Source organism: Melospiza melodia, chromosome 10 (assembly GCF_035770615.1).
Source record: "Melospiza melodia melodia isolate bMelMel2 chromosome 10, bMelMel2.pri, whole genome shotgun sequence".
NCBI classification, from domain to species: domain Eukaryota; kingdom Metazoa; phylum Chordata; class Aves; order Passeriformes; family Passerellidae; genus Melospiza; species Melospiza melodia.
Window position 1 is genome coordinate 17,097,734 of NC_086203.1, and position 18,287 is coordinate 17,116,020.

Sequence of the window (18,287 nt, forward strand, 5' to 3'; positions counted from 1 at the left end):
GGCACTACTGCCCCGAAGGACTCAACGGCCGGGGCTCGTAGCGGAGCCCGGCTCGGGCGATAGGCTGGGGCTCGGCCAAGCTTGGCAGAGCTCTGCAGAACTCGGCTATGTTCGTCAAGGGCTCGGCGGCTCTCGCCACAGCTCGGGCAGGGCTCGGTACTGCAGGGCAGAGTTCGGGCCCTGGTCTGCAGCGCTCGGCCTGGCTCGGTGGAGTTCGGGTAGGGCTCGGTTTCGCTCGGCAATACTCGGCTCTGCTCGGGAAAGCTCGGCTTCACTCGGCGGGGCAGGGCCCGGCCCGGCGGGCCCCAGCGGTTCCCGGGGCCGCCCCGGACCTTGCGCTCCATGACGCGGTGCCGCCGTTCTCTCGCCCGCCCCGCCGCTCTTTGGCCCCGGGGCGCGGCACCCCCAGTGCCGTGGTGCGGCGGGGAGGAGGCGAGCGGCGGCCGGCGCCGTGTGCGGAGCAGCAGGTAAGGGCTGCAGGCCCAGCGATGGACGGGGAAACTGAGGCAGGGGCGGGCCCCTGAGGCCGCCTGGCACATCGGTGACGCCGGTGGTGCCACCACAGTGAAGATGATGCCGGTGTGACCCTTCACAGCCCTCTTGCCACCACCGGGCAGAAGGTCCATCAGCCCTCCCGTCCTGTCACCCCAGTTAACAGCGCCCGGGTCCCCAGGCATGGCCGCCCCGCGGGTCACCGAGAGCACCGTCACGGTGCAAGGACAGAGCCTCTTCTACCGCCGAGCTGAGCCGGCCCAGGCAGTGCCCAGGCTGACCGTGCTGCTGCTGCATGGCATCCGCTTCTCCTCCGAAACCTGGCTGCAGGTGGGGACTCTGGCCACGCTGGCCGAGAATGGCTACCGAGCCGTGGCCATCGACCTGCCGGGTAAGGTGTGGTGAGCACAGCCCTATCAGGCAGGGTAGCCACCCGTTTGTGGTGGCAGGATGGCAACGCCCGTGTCCTGCTCTGCTGTGCTGGCTTCTCCCTGTCATTTGGGCAGAGTGGAGCCTGACAGGGCCACTTGTGTCTCGCACGATTCAGGGCTGGGGCGCTCGAAGGATGCTGTGGCCCCAGCACCCGTGGGCCAGCCAGCACCAGCGGCGTTCCTGAAGGCAGTTTCAGAGGCTCTGGACCTGGGTCCAGCTGTGGTGATCAGCCCATCGCTCAGTGGCATGTACTCGCTGCCCTGCCTCTTAGAGCACAGCCAGCTGTTCAAGGCCTATGTACCTGTGGCACCCATCTGCACTGAGAAATTCACGGCGCAGCAGTATGCCCAGATCAAAGTACGGCCTGGAAGGGCACTGGGGAGGGCAGGGAACTGGGAGGAGATGGTGCAGAGGGGACCCTGGCACTGGGGTTGAGCAGGGGAAAGGCCAAACAGGCCAAGAACCCTGTTGCCACTGAAAGAGCAGAACCTGATGATGAAGGAATGTAAATGTGGGATAGTGGGAAGAAGGGACAACTGGAGACCCAGGAGTCTGAGCTTCAGTTTCCCTTTGTCATACTGGGTGGGGGAGAAGGGCAAGTGACTCCCCACCAGGATGTCCCTGGCAAGGAGGAGCAAGTGCCTGTCTGGGTGACCCTTGCAGGCTCAGGGTGCTTTCCCCCTCTACAGACCCCCACGCTGATCGTGTACGGGGACCAGGATGCAGAGCTGGGGCAGACCAGTCTGAACAACCTGAAGCACCTCCCTGAGCACCAGGTGCTGCTGCTGCAGGGTGCAGGACATGCCTGCTACCTGGACAAGCCCAATGAGTGGCACCGTGGACTCCTGGACTTCCTGCAGCAGCTGAAGTGAGGAGGATGGGACCACAGAGCAGGAGGATGTGACCAGCCTACCCACCCCTCTGCACATGCACCCTTGTGCCAACCCAGGCACTCACACTGCACTGGCCCACACCAGCACCCACTCTCTTGAGACCAAATAAAACCCCAAGCTCTGCCACTGCTTTCCTGCCACATTCATCCTGCTTCTTTTCCACCTTTCCCACCTCCTTCCCCCAACCCTACCTTCATGGCTGCTGTCCCACACAGGTTTGGGGGCTGACAGCAGGGAAGATGCAGCCACTGAGGGATGGTACATTTGGGGATTGTGGATGAGTGAGTGCCAGCCTTGCTGGAGCCCACGCATCACTCCTGATGGGACCCCCATGAACCTCAGAGGGTGCCCAGGGAGCCCTGGGGCTGTGTTAAGGGACAGGTAAGTCTCCCAAGGCAGTGACATCCGTGTCCCCAGCTGGCCAGCTTCCTCTTCATCCTCCTCTTCCTCCTCCTACCCCTCCTGGCATGCACCCAAGTCCAGAGTAATCCACATGGGCTTAAAAGGGAGCTGCCAGGCCTGGGAGGCTCCTGCCCGTGCCCAGCACCCAGGGGAGATGGGGTGATTTACCCAAAGAGTGGCTGCCATGGACAGATGAGGGGGTGGGCAGGGAGGCTGGACAGACAGGGGCAAGACCCCTGCCTGCTCTGCCTTTGGTGCTGCTGCACCGGGCACTTGGGGGCACAGATGGAGCCGGCAGCAGGGTGCCCCCCCAGTGCCCCCCCTTCCCCAAGCTTGCCTGGCTTTAGCTGCTTACGCCAGGGCCCAGGAGGATTTAGTGGGGGAGGTAAGGGGCGGGGGGGCACTTTTCTGTGGGTGCAGGATGCCCGTGTGTGGGACACAAGGCAGTGCCAGGGGTGCAGGAGCTGGTCTCTGCCCTGGCAGTCTGGCAGCACCCCTGTATGGAGCATCCCTGGCCCCCCAGATGGCTCAGCTCCCCTGTTGCTGTCCCGACCCCCCCATTCACGGGTGCCTCCTGCCCCTGCAGGCACCACCCCGCAGCAGCAGCCCGGGGTGCCAGCGGGCCTTGGGGTGCCAGCTGCCCCATCCCTGCCCGCTCCGGTGTCCTTGAGCCCTCGAGCCCTGCCAGCTGATCGGCTTCCAGGAAAAAAAACACGCAATTACAAAGAGGGGCGATGTGTGAGCCAAAGGGAGGGGGGCCGGGGGGGCCAGGAATGTCCCCAGCGGTGGCAGATGGCCTTACCCAGGGTGCATTGTTCCTTTTAGTGTCTCTTATCCGCTGTAATAGGATCCCGGAGGGAGGGATGTGGGAGAGGGGAAGAGCGAGGGGGGCCCCGGCGTGGACCGGGGTGGGGGCCGGGGCTGCCAGCTTGGCCCTGGCCTGTCAAGCGGCTCATTGTTCCTGCCCCGGGTGTCACTGGGCGCCGCCGGGGACAATGTGGCACTGAGAGGGGCGGCCGGCGGCGGAGGGACGAGGCGCACACAAAGGTACCCGCCCGGCCCCACTCCCGCGGGGACCAGGGGGCTTGGGGCAGCCGGGAGGGCGAGAACTGAGAGGTTTCCCCAGGGACGGGGTGGGGGCTTCCTCCTGTCGTCCCCCCTCCCTTTGTCACCCGAAGGTGCCCCGAAGGACGGGCGGTGCCCAGCTTGGTGGCTGTCCCAGTGCCAGCCGTGGCAGGTGGCCTGTGCCCATCACCGGGGCCTTTGGCGTCTCTGCCAGCCCGCCTCACCTGGGGGAGAGCCCCCTGCCCGCAGACCCCCCAGGCGTTGTCTGTGGCAGCGGGGGGGACACCCGTGGCCCCGCTGCGTTCCCCTGTCCCATCGCCAGCCTCATCCCTCTTCCCGCGGCGGGGTCTTTGTCCCTGGCGGGCTCCTGCTGCCATTCATCCCAGGGGAATGGGGACCCTCGCTGTCCCTGCCGGCACCCCACACCTCTCCGGCTGCCGCGGGCAGGGTGCATCCCTGCCTCCCCCTCCGCCCCACTCCGGGCTCCCTGCACCAGGATCGGCAATATTCCCCCTCTCCAGTGTCTCCACCTTTCCCCAGCCCGCGGTAACGGGGGGTGCAGACTGGGTGTTCAAACCCCTCCGGGGGTGCGGGCACGGCGCTTGGGGGCTGCGACCCCCCGTTCCCCTGATGCAGGAGATGTGCTGTAGCGGTGACGAGTCCTGCCAGCACCTAAAATAGCCGCCCCCCCCGCCATGCCCGCGGCCGCGGCCCCAGCCTCAACACGGGTGCTTTGTTTCAAAGCTGCTTGGCATCGCCCAGCCCGCCGGGAGCCAGCGGTGCCGCAGCCGCCCACCCGGGCCTGCACACACACTGATTGTCCGGCTCCCGGGGCCCCGGCCGCCCACAGCCGCCCGGGCACACGGTCCGGGGGCCCTGGGGAGCTCCAGGAGGGGACACGGTGCAGTCGCGTCAGTCAGCAGGCAGCATGCTGTGCTTTGGTTGGGGTGGTCCCCATCTAGGAGCTTGCCTCAGTGTCCCCTGGGGCTTTGTGCATGGGCACGGGGAAGGGAGGAGGAGAAAGAAGGTGGCTTGCCTAGCTTGTGAGACCACCCAGGCCACCTCTGTTCTCCCCACTGTTTGCATTTGCAGACAGAACCCTATCCCACAGCCACGCTCCACACGCCTTGCCTCATCCCCCTGTATCCATCCAGTTCTGACTTTGTGCAGCTCAAGCACGCACATAGCAGTGGGTCCCTTTTGGGGATAAAGGGTGCCTGTGGGCTGCCATGGGGCCATGTGAGCCTCGCCTGCCAGAGGAGGGCACAGTGCTGCCCCTGCCTCAGTTTGCCATTCCCCAGCCATAGGATATTCAAGCTGCAGATCTGGGGGTGGGGGGTTAGCTGGGGCATGTCCCCTTTCTGAAGACCACCGTGTCCCACAGGCTCATCTCGCCCTCCCGCCATGGCATCGCCGGACGGAGCCAGTGGCGTGGGTGGCAGTCCCGAGGAGACAGAGCTCAGCATCACCCTGACCCTCCGCATGCTCATGCACGGCAAGGTAATGGCAGGGGGCTCAGTGCCACTGAGGGGACAGCCATGCCTGGGCTGAGGGGCCAGCTGGAGCTCCAGCTCCTCACCAGGCCCTGTTTTCTGTGCCCTGTTTTCTTCCCATGCTCCCAGTCTCCCCTAGGAATAGCATTCCCAGAAGGATTTCTCTCCCCATCCTAAGCCAGGGAGGGGCACATTCCCATGCCCCAGTGTCACTAGTTAAGTCACCAGTGTCTCTGGGGCAGTCTGCCTGTTGCCAGGCTGTGGGCAGAGGAGGGATGTGGCATGCAGGGAGCCACCTCTTGACAGTTCCACTCTTCTCTGCCTTTTCAGGAGATCGGCAGCATCATTGGCAAGGTAAGATTTGGGGTCCGGTGTGTTGCCAGCACTTGGCCCCCCTGGACCTGACCACCCACTCTGTTCCTTTATCTGCAGAAAGGAGAGACTGTTAAGAGGATACGAGAGCAGGTAAGGGCGTGCTGGTGGGCTGCCAGGTCCTGCTGCCTGTCATGCCTGTACCTGGCAGCTCCCACGTGCCTGCCCCCCTAAATCCCAGGTGGGGAAAACAAAGCAGCACCCCAGGGAAGGCTGCCTGGAGCAGGTGGGAAGGCATCCGTATTCTCCTGTGAGGCTATCCCTGGGGGAAGTCCTGAAGCACAGGGCTTGTGACGTCCCTAACGGGGTGTGACACTGTCCCCAGAGCACTGCACGCATCACTATCTCGGAAGGGTCCTGCCCCGAGCGCATCACCACCATCACCGGCTCCACCGACGCCGTCTTCCGCGCTGTCTCCATGATCGCCTTCAAGCTGGAGGAGGTAGAGAGCCCTCCTAAATCCCCATCAGGTGCCCCCACACCTGTGGGATCCTGGGGTCTGACGCTGCATCCCACATCCCTCACAGGACCTGGGAGCAGGGGGTGACGGGGTGTCAGCAGGCAGAGCCCCGGTGACCCTGCGCCTTGTCATCCCCGCCAGCCAGTGCGGCTCCCTCATCGGCAAGGCGGGAGCCAAGATCCGGGAGATCCGGGAGGTGAGCCTGAGGGGAGCCTGGAGGGCACAGAGCCCTGGGGGCACAGAGCCCTGGATGTAGGGGCTGACACGGTCCCACAGGGGCTGAGGGAGGTGATGCAGGAGAGGGAGCATCGCTCTGCAGGTCCTGCAATGGGCCCTGGGGGCTCAGGAAGGGGACAGCGGAGGTGTGAGGTGCTGAGCCCTGGCAGGGAGCTGTTGGGGAATGCCAGCATCTCTCTGCTTCCTGCAGAGCACAGGGGCACAGGTGCAGGTGGCTGGTGACTTGCTGCCCAACTCCACTGAGCGGGCTGTCACGGTCTCGGGGGTGCCGGACACCATCATCCAGTGCGTGAGGCAGATCTGCGCTGTCATCCTGGAGGTACCTGCCAAGCCCCCTGCCCAGCCCAGGGGGCATCTGCTACCTACCTCTCCCTTCCCAAGGCTTCCCATGCCCATCTGGACCCAAACACCAGGGTTCCCCTGTGTGGAAACCCATAGGAGCACTCTGCCTTTGTAGTGCTGGGGGCTGTGCCCAGCTTGCTGGGGGCATAAGGGGGCAGAGGGTCCTTGGGCTACAGGGGCATTCAGCTTCATCTCTCATCTCCTCCACCTCCTTCCTTCTGTCTCCAGTCGCCTCCGAAGGGGGCCACCATACCCTACCACCCTGGTCTGTCCCTGGGCACCATCCTGCTCTCTGCCAATCAGGTAAGAAGCCACAGCATCTCTGAGGGCATGAGGTGGCCAGGAGGGCAGCCTCTACCAGCAAGGGGCAACTCTGGTGGGCTCAGGGTTGTCTCTCTGCCCCAGGGGGGAGTGACCTGAGGCAATGGTCCTCACCTGACTCCCCACTGATGCCCTTTTTTTCTCTCCCCAGGGCTTCTCCATGCAGGGCCAGTACAGCGGGGTCTCTCCTGCAGAGGTGAGTCTGTCCATGAGGCAATGGGGTCTGTGCCCACCAGGATGGGTGCTGCTGGGAATGCCTGCCTTGGAAGGCACTGGGGCACAGCTGACTCTGCCATCACCCCTAACACCACCTTCCTCCTCTTGGCACTGTCTGGGCAGGTGACGAAGCTGCAGCAGCTGTCAGGGCATGCGCTTCCCTTCGCCCCCCTGGGCCATGCACCCACCATGGTGCCAGGTGAGCATCTCCCATGCTCCCCCGAGGCTGGGTGTGCCCCTCCTGATCCTCCCTGACACCTGGCCCTGATGAAGGGGTTTCCCTCCTCTGCACCCTTTCCAGTCCCAGCCCCCCCAGCATGTCTGCCTGCCCCTCCAGCACAACCTTGTCGTTGTTTTCCTGGGGTCACTGCACCCACCAGTGCTCCCCAGGCCTGCAGTGGGAGAGCACCAGCACCAAATTATGCCTTGTGTCTATGTCCTGTCTTCCTTTCCTCTCCCCAGCAATCCTCCAGGTTTGTCCTCAGGGCCACTCACCATCCCAGTATGGGGCTGGGGTAAGGGCACAGAGCTACTGGAGAGCTGCCCCTTCATTGCTGACATCCCTGTCTCTCTCTCCAGGTCTGGATGCCAGCTCCCAGAGCAGCTCCCAGGAGTTCCTGGTGCCCAATGACGTATGTATTGATCTGGGAATGACGAGAGCGACCACAGCTTGTCCCCACCCATGTGGCACTTTGCAGAGGCCAGCACCCACTGATGCACACAGTGGAGGCTCTGCCAGAGCTTAGGAGCAGGAGGGAGTAGCTGGGGCAGAAGAAAGGGGAAACTGAAACACAGGACAGGGGGAAGAGTTTGCCAAGGAAAGGCCTTGGCATGTGGCACAATGCCAGCAAGAGGGTCTTAGGTGAGACCAAAAAGCAGGGTTTGCTCAAGGAAAGCAGTGTCCTGCCCTCCTAGTGCCTTCCACAGTTTCACCCCTGAGGTGTAGGTGGTGTCTGGGTGAGCCCCTTGGAGCTCCCTGCTTGGCAATCTGCCCTGGCTGCTCCTGGCTCAGCCCATGCCATCCCTGCCCTTTCAGCTCATCGGCTGCATCATCGGCCGGCACGGCAGCAAGATCAGCGAGATCAGGCAGATGTCAGGTGCCCACATCAAGATTGGCAACCAGACCGAGGGCTCCAGTGAGCGGCACGTGACCATCACAGGAACCCCTGTCAGCATCACCCTGGCTCAGTACCTCATCACAGCCTGGTAGGTGCCACCCTGGGGGGACTCATGCTGGGTGCTAGTGAGGGGTGGGAGGATCCACAGCATCCTCAGGAAGAATGAGCTGGGTGGTGCTTTGAGATCCTGAGGTGGCAGGTGCAGGACCTGTGACCCACCAGATCTGAGACCCAGTTTTTTAACCCAGGATGTGCCATGGATACTTGTGCCAGAAGGGATGGGGTGCGCAGCTCCTGCTCCCCAACCTTGTGGTGGGAGAACAACTCTGTCACCATGGTACTCACCATCATCCTTCTCTCTTTCTTCCCCAGCTTAGAGACTGCTAAATCTACCTCCCAGGTGCCACCAGGCCCTGGCTCCATGGACCTCGGCATGGGCTTCTCGCAGCCCCTCGGCCCAGGCTCCGGTGCGGCTCTCCCCACCGTGGCCCCGGCGCCCCCGGCCCTGCTGGGCACCCCCTACGCCATCTCCCTCTCCAACTTCATCGGCCTCAAGCCCGTGTCCTTCCTGGCACTGTCCCCCTCCTCCGTGGCAGGTCCCAATGGTGGCACCACCACCTACACGACCAAGATCTCGGCGGCCAACGGCACCAAGAAAGCTGACCGGCAGAAGTTCTCGCCCTACTGAACCCCACTGGTGGCTGGGCCAGGGGGTACAGGGTGCTACTCAGTAGCAGGGACACCTTCCTGCCACCCACCCTGATCTCAGCCTCTGCCAGGTGCCCCATGTCCCCCACCCCAGGGAAGGGAAGGGTCTTCCTGGTGATGCCTGCTGGAGGAAGGGGCAGTTTTGTTGCCTGCTGTCCATCCCAGCAGCTCTGTGCCCCCCTCGCTGATTTTCTGCACAGAGACCATGTGTCCCAGTATTGGGTGGAGGGGCTGTCCCTGCTGGCCTAGGGTCCCTTCTCCCAGTGCCCTGTGCTGGTGTGAGACCCCTACTTCCTGCTCCTCACCCTGCCTCCCCTGCCATCCTGCTCATGCCCACACTCCATCTGGCACCCCAAAGCCAGGTCCCACTGGATGAGGGCTGCCTGGCCTCTCCAGGAGTCCCTCTTCCACTGGCTCTGGTGGGGGGCCCTCCCTGGGCCAACCCCATCCAAGAGCCAGTCCCTGCTGGCTTGGAAATGCTGTATATATATGAGTCTATATTTTTTCCTCCTTTGTAACTTATCAATGGTTTAATAAAAAGATAAAATTTACAAGAAAATGACAATAATAATAATAATAATATCCCCTACCCTGGGTGGAGACTTCCCCCAGAGCAGAGGTGGCCCCAGCTCCTGGGTACTTGGGTGGTGGATGGAAAGACATCCCTGTGTCTAGGGGGGGATGCTGGCCTTCAGCCCCATCTCTCTGGGGGGTCTTCCTGGAGCCCCTCCCTGCCACAGGGAGGCCATAGGGCAGTTTTCCCTCAGGCCTTCAGTTACTTCTGGAGTAGGACATCTCCAACCCACCATGCCAACACCATCCCTGGGACCTTTGTGGGCAGGCAGAGCGTGATGGACCCCTGCAGCATTCCCCAAAAGGGTCCAGTCCCCCTTCTAGCAGCGGGGACCCTATGGGAGTCCCCAGGCCCTTCAAAAGCAATGAGACTGAAGAGGAACAGCAGGTCCTGATCCCCTCTGGCTGCTGCTGCCCTGGGGCAGCCCACACAGCCACCCTCCACCACCCTGTGTCACCAAGTCCAACCCAGCATGCCCTTGGCTGGCAGCCCAAGTTGGCACGTGGCACTGCTGACCAGGCCTCAAACTGGGCAGCTGTGTCCATAAACAGCCCGGTATGGACCCCCAGACAGCCAGTTCCCCCCCAGGGGGGTGATCCCTGCCAGCTGAGAGGGACAGAGGGCATGGCCAGGCATGGCCACAGGCATTGCACGCTGCCATGCCAGCAGGACAAACAGTGACACAGCCAGAGCCAGCCCTGTGGGTGTGTCCCCCGATCAGTGTCACAGGGAGCAGAATCTCCTCCACACAGACATTAGTTTTGGGTTAAACAGCCAAGGATGGAAGTCTCTGTGTCTGCCATCCAGGCTCAGCAGGGGCTGGGCCCTGGTGTTACTGGTGTTAGTGGCATTAGCTGGAATGTTGCCCCTGGATCAGGGGACATCGGCCCTTCCTGTCGGCCAGGCGTGCTCCCACCCAGGCAATGGAGATGGAGATGGAGGTGTCCCATCCCCTGCCCCTGTGCAGGAGCCCCCTGGCACCCCATGTCTTGAGGAGAGCTCATCCCTAGAACTGGGCTGTGCTGGAGCCAGAGACAATTCCAGCCTGCAGAAGAGAGATGTGACTTCCTCAGATCTGCTACCTTCTCCCAGCAGAGAAAACATCTTTCAACATAAGCTCAGAGAAGAGGCAAAACCTGCACAAGGACTCCTCCAAATCCAAGAGATTGGGTCCGAGCAGCGCTCATGGGTCCCTGGCAGGTCTCCTGCCCAGCACAGTGGGACAGATCCTCCCTCTCAGCTGCTCTCTTCCCCAGGAACTTGACTTGGGGTGGGGAAGCTTGTTGTGGTCTGGTCCAGCCTGTTCTTGGGGCTGGGGCTGATGCAGCTGGTGTGCATCTCCAGTGTGCAAGTTGCCCTCTGGAGGAACTGCAAGAAGTTTTCCTGCACAGAAGCCTCTGAGATGGTAAGACAGAGCTCCTGACCAAGTGGATGGTTGAGACAGCTGCGCCGCAGCCGGGCCAGCTCCTCGCGGATTTGGCGGTTCAGCAACCCGTAGAAGAAAGGATTAACAGCAAAGGAGGAGTAGGCAATCCAAGTGACCACCATCTCCCCATGCCCACCACCCACAGTGGCAAGAGGGACAGAGGAGTGCAAGTGGAAAGCAAAGAAAGGCAGCCAGCAGCACAAGAACTGTCCCACAATGAGCACCAAGGTGAGGATGGCCTTGTTGCTTCCCAGCAGGCGATCTGGGATCAGCCTGGGCAGCATCAGGATCCAGGCAGTGAGGATGGTCACCTGGCTGGCGATGGAGTCACATCGGTGTCTGGGTGCCACTGCCTGTGCTGGCACGGGTGCCTGCTGCAGGGACGCAGTCCGGGCCACGCGGTAGATGCTGGAGTAGACAGCGAGGATAATGATGGTGGGCAGAATAAAGCAGGTGATGCTGAAGAGGATCACAAAAACCTTCTTGTGGGCCCCGGGGCTCCAGTACACCGTGCAGCGGCTGGCACTGGTGGCCCCGTTGCCATGAGGCCATGCCACTAGTGCCAAGACAGTGATGAGAACAGACTTGACCCAAATGAAAACCACTCCAGCCACCGCCAGCCTGATGGTCATCTTGACCTCATACCTCAGGGGGTGGATGATGTAGTAGTACCGCTCCACGCTGATGATGCAGATGGTGAGAATGGAGGCACTGATGAAGCAGATGTTCAGGAATATCACGGCCTTGCACTCAGCAATGCTGTAGATAACCCAGTTGAAATAGGAGGAGCTGGAGATGATCCCCAGGGGCATGAGGAAAATGGCTGAGAGGAGATTGACCATGCAGAGGTGGCAGACAAAGATGAACTTCCTGAAAAGGGGCGTTTTGAGGATGATGACCAAAACCACGATGTTGGCCACCAGGGCGGTGAGGGTGAGCAGGATCATGCAGAAGAGGCCCACCACCTCCTGGCCAATGGAGTGCTCGGGGATGGAGAGCAGCTCTAGGCTGTCCGTGGTGTTTGACCCCGTCCAGCTCGGCATCCCCCTCCAGGGCTAAGCCAGCAGCTCTGGTGCCCGGGCAGCAAGGGCTCTTCTCCTGTGTCCCAGAGAGGGTAACCCCACCACAACCATGGCTGCTACCTTCTCCTTGCCTGTTGGGATCAGGAGCCAGGTGTGAAGGGAACGAACCAAAATGGAGAAGAGCCACAGAGAAACACAGAAACAACCAGCACACTTCCCAGGTGCTGGAGGAGGGAGAGGTAGCCAGTGAAGACATATCACCCTGGCTCTCCCAAAGCTGCCACCCAGGCTGTCCCCAACCCTGCCAGGGACCCCATCCCCCCTCTCCAATGGCACCAGTATGTCCTGAGGTGGGACAGCACAACTCGCCTGTCCCAACCCTCTCGCTCTGGCCACAGGGGCCCCCAGGGTGGGTGGGATTCAGCGCACCTTTGCTCCTGGGGAGATGGGCGATGCTCCTCTCCTCACTGGGGTCCTGCTTGCTGCTGTTGCTGGTTCTGTTGCTCCCGCAGCAGAGCGGGGCTGCCGGCCCTGTGTGAGGCCACGCTCGCCCGTCCCCGCTCCCGTCACCGCTCGTCATCCTGTTTGCCTGCAGCCCGCCAGCTGCGGATGGCACCAGCTGTCACTCCCGGCACTGCCTGCACTGCCTGCACCCGTGGCAGTCCCACGGGCACAGCTGCTGGGTCCTAGCAGCCGGCAGGGGCTCAGGAAGGGGGGATCGGGGTTCCTGAGCCCTGTGCCCCCCAGAATGGCCCCCCACTGCACCAGGCCTGGTCCTTCCACAGGAACACCTCAGCCCTTCCTTGGGCTCAGGGGACAGAGCTACAGGCAGGTCTGCAGCAAATCATCTCCACTGGCACAGGGTATCACAGGGTGACTGATAACCAGGAGCATCAGGGTGACACAGCTGGGAGTTGCCCTTCCCTGGCAGCCTGGGCACCTGGACATGTGTTCAAGGGACACACGTGAGCACAGAGAGGGGCTTGGCATGGGTGCCAGCCTGGGGCAGGACAGCAGGCATGGCATGAGGCATGGCACTAGAGGGAGGGCAGGCACTCACCCTCAGGATTGATGGAGGAATTTCTCCATGCCCAGGCAGGGCAGCAGATCTCGCTCATCCTCTGTAGCTCTGATGCCACAGGGCAGGCATGAGCCGTGTGCCTTGCTACAGTGATGAGAGCAGCTGGCTCTTAAAAACAGCAGTTTTCATCTGAAGGCTTCAGCCCCTCAAGAGCCACCCATGCCATCCCTTCAGGGACCCACTGACACCCCTCCCTCTAGCACACCCGCCTTGCTGGGCAGGAAAGAGAGAGCAGCACCCAGTGCAAGGCATAGTGCTTTTATTGACAGTCAAAGCAAGCTCAGTGCCCATGCCAGCCTGTCCCTCGCCAAGTCTCTGGTGGGGTGGCCAGGGAGTCCAGATCACTGTGCTCTGGGCTGGTGGGTGTGACCTGCTGGCGCTGGGCCAGGGCCAGGGTGCTCCCAGGCACCCTCAGAAGCGGAGCTGCACAAGGTAGCGGAGCCGGCACTGGCTCTCCTTGTAGATGAGGTACTCGCTCTGGCTGAAGGAGGAGTCCTTGTAGGCGGGCATGGGGATGGGCTTGCCTTGGCACACCAGCACCTTCTTGCCATCCAGCAGCATCTCCTCGTCCTGTGCAGGATCTGGGCCAAAGACACCCCGGCACACGTGAAACCTGAGATGTGGCCTCTCTCCCCCCGCCCTGTGTGCAGCACAGCCCCGGAGCTGCCACAGCCCTGCTGCCCGCAGCTCACCCGGCTCCGTGCGGCCACAGGCCAGGACACTGTCATAGCCAGCAGGTGGCTCACGCAGCGTGGGGTCGTCGCTGGTGATGCGGTAGGGCTTGCCCAGGGCCACCTCCGACAGGAACATGATGCCAACATTCTTAGATGTACGGCCCACTGCCATGGGAGAAAAGGGAATGATATCACCATTCCTGGCACTCCCATCTGGTTGTGCCCGGGCCACGCTGGAGCACCGGCACCAATCACCATGGCAGGGAAGGGGCTCGGCAAGCCCACAGCTGCCTGGCAGGGGGTATGCAAGGGCAGCCAGGCTCACACAGACCCTGTGGGCATCACAGGCAGCCCAGCCTCACCATAGCTGGCTGACTTGCTGTTCTCAGAGGCAAAGTAGATGCCCCTGCCCACGCGGCCGCCGGAGTGGGGCATGATGCGCAGCCCGCTCCTCAGGATGGCCGCCACCACCGCCACGCTCGTGCCGTGCCACAGCAGCCGCCGGTGCTCCAGCAGCTCGTGGGCCTTGAAACGCTCATCCTGCAGAGATCAGACATAAAGGCTGTCCACAGATGGACACACGGGGCCCAGGGGTGGAGGATTGCCACCCACCTCCCCAGTCCAGCTCCAATGCCTGGCTGGAGGGGCAGGAGAGTGGGTGCCTGTTCAGCCCTGGCCAGCTGGGCTGAATGCCCTCCTGGGTGGAGAAGCCCTAAAGCAATCCTGGGGGGCAGCCATGGCTTCCCCACTGTGACATGGGAGATTCACCTCCTCCTCACCTCGCCATCTCGGGCCACCTGCCAGATGTTGAGGATGTGGAGTTTGCGCCCAGTCTGCATCACATAGGTCTGGATCAGCTGCCAAGGGGGAGGCAAAAAAGCTGTGTCATTCCAGGCAGCCGTCTCAGCAATGCCCACGATCCCCCTGGGACTGTAGAAGCCTTTGGGGTGCCCACAGGCCTGACATAATTGTTTCCCACTATGGGACACTGTGGCACAAGCAGCACCTGGTATTCCCGGGAGGCCGGGTCAAGCAGGGAGAGCTGGCAACACAGCAGGGCATAATCCTGATCCAGTGGATGGGCAACTTCTTTCTCCTCCTCCTCCTTCTCTTTCTGAGCCTGCAGGCTCTGTGCAAGCTCAATGTCAGCCAGCACCTGGCAGGGACAGAGCAGGGACATCCTCAGCACCAGTGCTGGGCACTGTGCCAGAGAACCAGGGCAAGCCCAGCCTCCTGCCAGCAGTTCCTGCCCCACCAGGGAGGGATGCCAGGCACCGTGTGCTCTGGCACCTCACCAGCAGCATGTCCTTCTTGGCACGCAGCAGCTCAGGGGAGTTGATGGTGGGTGGCCGTGCCCGCCCAAAGTTGTGTGGGACAATGGTGTAGAAGCGTGAGGAGAGTTCCTCCAGGCGGGTGGCCTGGGGGGGCTGCTCCCTCAGAGCTGCCTCCAGCTCCTCCAGTGCCTCAAAGCCCCTTGCTATCTGCTGCTTGCTCAGCTTCCCCAGAGGCATCTTCTTCACATCTGCAGGGGAGGACAAGGTGAACCCATCCACCCCACTCGCCCTGCAGCTACCTCTAAGAACCTGCAGTATCACCACGGGCAAGTGTGGGCACCCAGCATGGGGTGTCCACAGTCCCACCAGGTGCCAGGATATCAGAGGGGGTGCTCTAAAACCCATCAGCACCTCTGCTCCGTTCACCTCCCCACCTGCACCCCCCGACAGAGCCCATGCCACCCATCAGCCACCAGCTCCTACCGATGTTCATGGTCTGCATGGCATCCCGGAACATGTCACTGCTGAAGATCAGGGACACCAGGTCCTGCGTGGCTCTGTCCAAGGTGCAGGGCAGCACCCGCTGCTTGCACACCTTGTCCCCATCCACGGCATCCACCTGCAGACATCCCACATCAGCTGTGGGCCTGCAGGCGGCTGTGGGAGCACAGCACCAGGGCTGCCCTCTCTGTGAGGAGAGCCCGGTCCTGGGGCAGCAGAGCAATGAGCAGGTGCTGCCTCCACTTCCATGGCCACCCACAAGGCCGTGTTTCTCATTCAGGATGCCCTCGTACTCCATTTTAACCCATTAGCCCCAAATCTCTGCCAGCAAGCTGCTTCAGCAAGCACCCAGACCGCCCTCAAAACCCATCCCATCCTGCTGACCCTCTTGGATGTCCTGGTGTTCAGTGGGCCAGGAGTGCAATGAGGACCATCCCACCACGGGGACAAACTCTCTCAGTACTCACCCTGAGTGTAGCCTCCACCTCCTGCCCAGCCCCTGGCTGCACCTCAATGAGCGTGTACTTCCCAGGGTGGGCAACAAAGTTCTCCCTTGTTGCCCAGCTGTTCTTGGTCTTCTCCCGAAACTTCTTCTCAAAGTCCTTCTTGGCGGCCTCCAGGGAGGCACAGGGCATGAGCTTGGACTGGCCTGGCTCTCCCTGGCAGTGGAGAGCAGCAGTCAGGAGCTCCCCTGCATCCCTGCTCCACCAGCCCCATGCCAGTGGAAGCGGGCAGGCAGGAGTAAGGGGATAGCAATGCTGTGGGGCAGTGAGCAGGAATGTGCTGAGCCACCAGCTCAGGAAGACACCCCAGGACCCCTTGCTGGGCTCTCACACTCACATTCACTGCAGGGACAGGTGCCACATGCCCCAGACAGGCAGGCTATGTTGTGTGGGGAAAAGTCCTTTAAGACCCCCATTAAAGTGCTATAGCAGGACACTTGGGTGCTTGCTTTGGGACCAGGCACCACCAGGCTCACCCTCAGTTTTTGGGGCTCTGAAGGCAGGGTGGGGCCAGCTGAGGTGCAGGGGATGAGCGATGCCGAGGGGGACTCACCACGCGGCCCCAGCGGCTCCAGACACTGTAGGCACCATCGTGCTCCAGGAGCTGGAGGATGTAGAACTTGTTGTTGTTGGCACTGATGTTGGTCTGGTTCAGGGTGCAGTCATAGTCCTCATAGACCTACAGCGAGTGACATGGCCCGGGCTGGCACCTAGGAGCGTTCGGGGAAGGAGAGGGGGCAGAAATGTCCCAGTGGGAACACACGGGGTCTGCAAGGGAAATTGGGGCTGCCCCTGTGTCAGCAGGGCAGGGGCTGGTCTGAGACTGCCCCAAGCCTCCCCCCCTGCCCCTCTGAGCAGCCCAGCCCTGCTCTCACCCGGGCACCCGGTGCTGAGCTCAGCGGGCACAGCCCATCAATCGTGGCGGGCGGCTTCTCCTTGGCAGCGGTTTTCAGGGTTGCCAAGGTGGAGCTCCAGGTGTCGTCCTCCTCTTCCACTTTCGGTTTCTTTTCCCTGCTGTCTGGCTGCTTCGAGGAGGAAGCTTGGCGCTTGGAAGCCATGACTGAGCCCCCCCTGCTGTCACCGGTCAGCACAGCCTTAATCCCTCAGAAAAATCCTTGGGCACAGCAGAGGGAGAGGTGAGAGATGCCATGCTGCCCTTCCGGGAAAGTCCAGCGGGCTGTGCCCTGCTTTCCCTGTGCCTTCAGCCCACAGCAGGGCTGGAGGAGGGGATGGGACCTCTGCCCACAATCCTGCCAGTGTTCAGGGTGGGTGGAAGAGCCTCTGAGCACCCTTCAGCCCCTGAGGGACCCCAGAGTGGAAAGAGCCCAGTGACACAGAGCTGAGGGGGAGCACAGGGGAGCTGTGTCCCCACCTCCCCTCACCAGGACCCCCCAATCCACAGGAGTGTGTCCCCAAGGCTCGGCCAGCTCTGTGCCCCCAGGGACATACGAGAGGGGAAACAATGCAACTACACACCACCTGACACGAAATGTCATCCCTCAGTCGCTCTCAAGAGCAGTGAAATGCTTTGATTTGGGCAGGAGGGGGCTCGGACAGCCCCTGTGTGCTGTGCCCCTGCCATCCCAGCTGAGGACAGCAGTGGGGACAGGGGGACAGGCTGTGTCCTACCTGCTCCTGCTGCCCAGGGCTGCCTGCAAGAGCTGCCGGGAGCCTCCAGGCTGGCCGGGCAGCCTGCCCAGAGGAGAAACTTTTTCCTTAGGCAGCACCCGGGGATGACAGCGGAAACAGCTGAGACGCCTCCGGGCAGCAGCGCATGCACCCTGTGACAGAGCTGCCTGCTGCTCGGCTCCACTGCCTGCACTGTCTGTACTGCCGTCTGTCTGTCTGTCTGTCTGCAGCGCCTGCACTGCCTCTACTCTCTGTGTGTCTGTCTGCACTGCCTGTCTGCTTGCACTGTCTGTACTGTCTGTCTGTACTGCCTGTCTGTACTGCCTGTACTGTCTGTCTGCACTGCCTGTCTGTCTTGCTGTTTGTCTATACTGCCTGTTACTGCACTGCCTGTCTGTCTGTCTGCACTTCCTGTCTGCCTGTACTGCCTGTCTGTCTGTACTGCCTGCACTGCCAAGCAGTCCCTGGATGAGGTGTGACCCTGACCCCACCCTGCTCTCCGGCCAGCCCCACTCCGCCATGCCCTTAGACTAACAAAACAGTCTTGAAAAAAATGAAGATGGCACAATTTTGTGTATCATTTTAAAATATATTTTGTTGGGTCCCAAGCAAACTCTCAGGACTGAGGGTCAGGCAGTGAGGAGGACCTGACTGCATTTGAATGTGGTTTGATGGGCTCTCAGCAGCCTCTGCCTGCTCCTGCCATGCTCCGAAGGGTCCAGGTCCAGGCAGGAGAGCTGTGCAGGAGCAGGGACTGTGCTGGTACCATGGGAAGGGGGCAGAGGGGACCTTGGTGCTGGGAATATGGAGAGGACAACATTGCTGGGGCCAAAGTCTGGTTGGCTTTGCAGGTCCTGGGCTTGGCCATGTGAGCCCAGGCAGTGCAGGTGGGGATACAGCCCCATGTCCTCCCTTGGGGACAGAAATTATTCACTTTTAACTGAGGCAGGTGCCCCCCAAAGGGACCATAGGCCATGACAACTATTTAGCTACTGACAGGGGGAGGAGCTGAGGTTCTTCACTGTGGAGAAGAGAGGACTCCAGGAGGAACT

General features: G+C 61.8%; 4 protein-coding genes across 8 annotated transcripts; 2 read left to right on the forward strand and 2 right to left on the reverse strand.

The window, feature by feature from the left end:
- Positions 1 to 92: 92 nt before the first annotated feature.
- ABHD14B (abhydrolase domain containing 14B) lies at positions 93 to 1,943 on the forward strand. 3 transcript variants are annotated; one of them, XM_063164604.1, is made up of 4 exons: positions 93 to 218; positions 652 to 883; positions 1,040 to 1,281; positions 1,614 to 1,943. In XM_063164604.1, the coding sequence occupies exons 1-4, from the start codon at positions 108 to 110 to the stop codon at positions 1,794 to 1,796; spliced, it is 768 nt and encodes a 255-aa protein (XP_063020674.1). In that variant the 5' UTR covers positions 93 to 107; the 3' UTR covers positions 1,797 to 1,943. The 3 variants fall into 3 exon arrangements, with proteins under 3 accessions (XP_063020674.1, XP_063020675.1, XP_063020676.1); XM_063164605.1 differs by lacking the exon at positions 93 to 218 and adding an exon at positions 410 to 467 and having other exon boundaries at positions 596 to 883; XM_063164606.1 differs by lacking the exon at positions 93 to 218 and adding an exon at positions 415 to 467.
- A 121-nt stretch (positions 1,944 to 2,064) lies between these two features.
- On the forward strand, positions 2,065 to 9,110 carry PCBP4 (poly(rC) binding protein 4). Of its 3 annotated transcripts, XM_063164601.1 has the most exons (14): positions 3,119 to 3,266; positions 4,669 to 4,784; positions 5,108 to 5,131; positions 5,210 to 5,242; positions 5,475 to 5,591; positions 5,677 to 5,805; positions 6,037 to 6,165; positions 6,417 to 6,491; positions 6,661 to 6,705; positions 6,849 to 6,924; positions 7,305 to 7,357; positions 7,762 to 7,931; positions 8,216 to 8,310; positions 8,440 to 9,110. In XM_063164601.1, the coding sequence occupies exons 2-14, from the start codon at positions 4,689 to 4,691 to the stop codon at positions 8,529 to 8,531; spliced, it is 1,134 nt and encodes a 377-aa protein (XP_063020671.1). In that variant the 5' UTR covers positions 3,119 to 3,266; positions 4,669 to 4,688; the 3' UTR covers positions 8,532 to 9,110. The 3 variants fall into 3 exon arrangements, with proteins under 3 accessions (XP_063020670.1, XP_063020671.1, XP_063020669.1); XM_063164600.1 differs by lacking the exon at positions 3,119 to 3,266 and adding an exon at positions 2,065 to 2,198 and having other exon boundaries at positions 8,216 to 9,110; XM_063164599.1 differs by having other exon boundaries at positions 8,216 to 9,110.
- LOC134422493 (probable G-protein coupled receptor) lies at positions 9,063 to 12,132 on the reverse strand. The gene is made up of 2 exons (XM_063164602.1): positions 12,003 to 12,132; positions 9,063 to 11,704 (listed from the first exon to the last, which is right to left on the reverse strand). Exon 2 carries the CDS (start codon positions 11,592 to 11,594, stop codon positions 10,362 to 10,364), a length of 1,233 nt encoding a protein of 410 aa, XP_063020672.1. The 5' UTR covers positions 11,595 to 11,704; positions 12,003 to 12,132; the 3' UTR covers positions 9,063 to 10,361.
- A 764-nt stretch (positions 12,133 to 12,896) lies between these two features.
- PARP3 (poly(ADP-ribose) polymerase family member 3) lies at positions 12,897 to 17,377 on the reverse strand. The gene is made up of 11 exons (XM_063164299.1): positions 17,236 to 17,377; positions 16,482 to 16,720; positions 16,160 to 16,285; positions 15,571 to 15,762; positions 15,086 to 15,221; positions 14,624 to 14,850; positions 14,335 to 14,484; positions 14,108 to 14,185; positions 13,691 to 13,868; positions 13,347 to 13,493; positions 12,897 to 13,235 (listed from the first exon to the last, which is right to left on the reverse strand). The coding sequence occupies exons 2-11, from the start codon at positions 16,662 to 16,664 to the stop codon at positions 13,066 to 13,068; spliced, it is 1,587 nt and encodes a 528-aa protein (XP_063020369.1). The 5' UTR covers positions 16,665 to 16,720; positions 17,236 to 17,377; the 3' UTR covers positions 12,897 to 13,065.
- Between the last annotated feature and the right edge of the window lie 910 nt (positions 17,378 to 18,287).

Coding starts and splice junctions, on each gene's coding strand:
- ABHD14B (XM_063164604.1), top strand. CDS start 108: ATGTTCGTCAAGGGCTCGGCGGCTCTCGCCACAGCTCGGGCAGGGCTC. Junction 884..1,039: donor CGTGGCCATCGACCTGCCGG/GTAAGGTGTGGT, acceptor CGCACGATTCAG/GGCTGGGGCGCTCGAAGGAT. Junction 1,282..1,613: donor AGCAGTATGCCCAGATCAAA/GTACGGCCTGGA, acceptor CCCCCTCTACAG/ACCCCCACGCTGATCGTGTA.
- PCBP4 (XM_063164600.1), top strand. CDS start 4,689: ATGGCATCGCCGGACGGAGCCAGTGGCGTGGGTGGCAGTCCCGAGGAG. Junction 5,243..5,474: donor TTAAGAGGATACGAGAGCAG/GTAAGGGCGTGC, acceptor CACTGTCCCCAG/AGCACTGCACGCATCACTAT. Junction 6,706..6,848: donor GCGGGGTCTCTCCTGCAGAG/GTGAGTCTGTCC, acceptor CTGTCTGGGCAG/GTGACGAAGCTGCAGCAGCT.
- LOC134422493 (XM_063164602.1), bottom strand. CDS start 11,594: ATGCCGAGCTGGACGGGGTCAAACACCACGGACAGCCTAGAGCTGCTC.
- PARP3 (XM_063164299.1), bottom strand. CDS start 16,664: ATGGCTTCCAAGCGCCAAGCTTCCTCCTCGAAGCAGCCAGACAGCAGG. Junction 14,485..14,623: donor CCAAGAAGGACATGCTGCTG/GTGAGGTGCCAG, acceptor TGTCCCTGCCAG/GTGCTGGCTGACATTGAGCT. Junction 14,186..14,334: donor CGGCCTCCCGGGAATACCAG/GTGCTGCTTGTG, acceptor CCCCCTTGGCAG/CTGATCCAGACCTATGTGAT.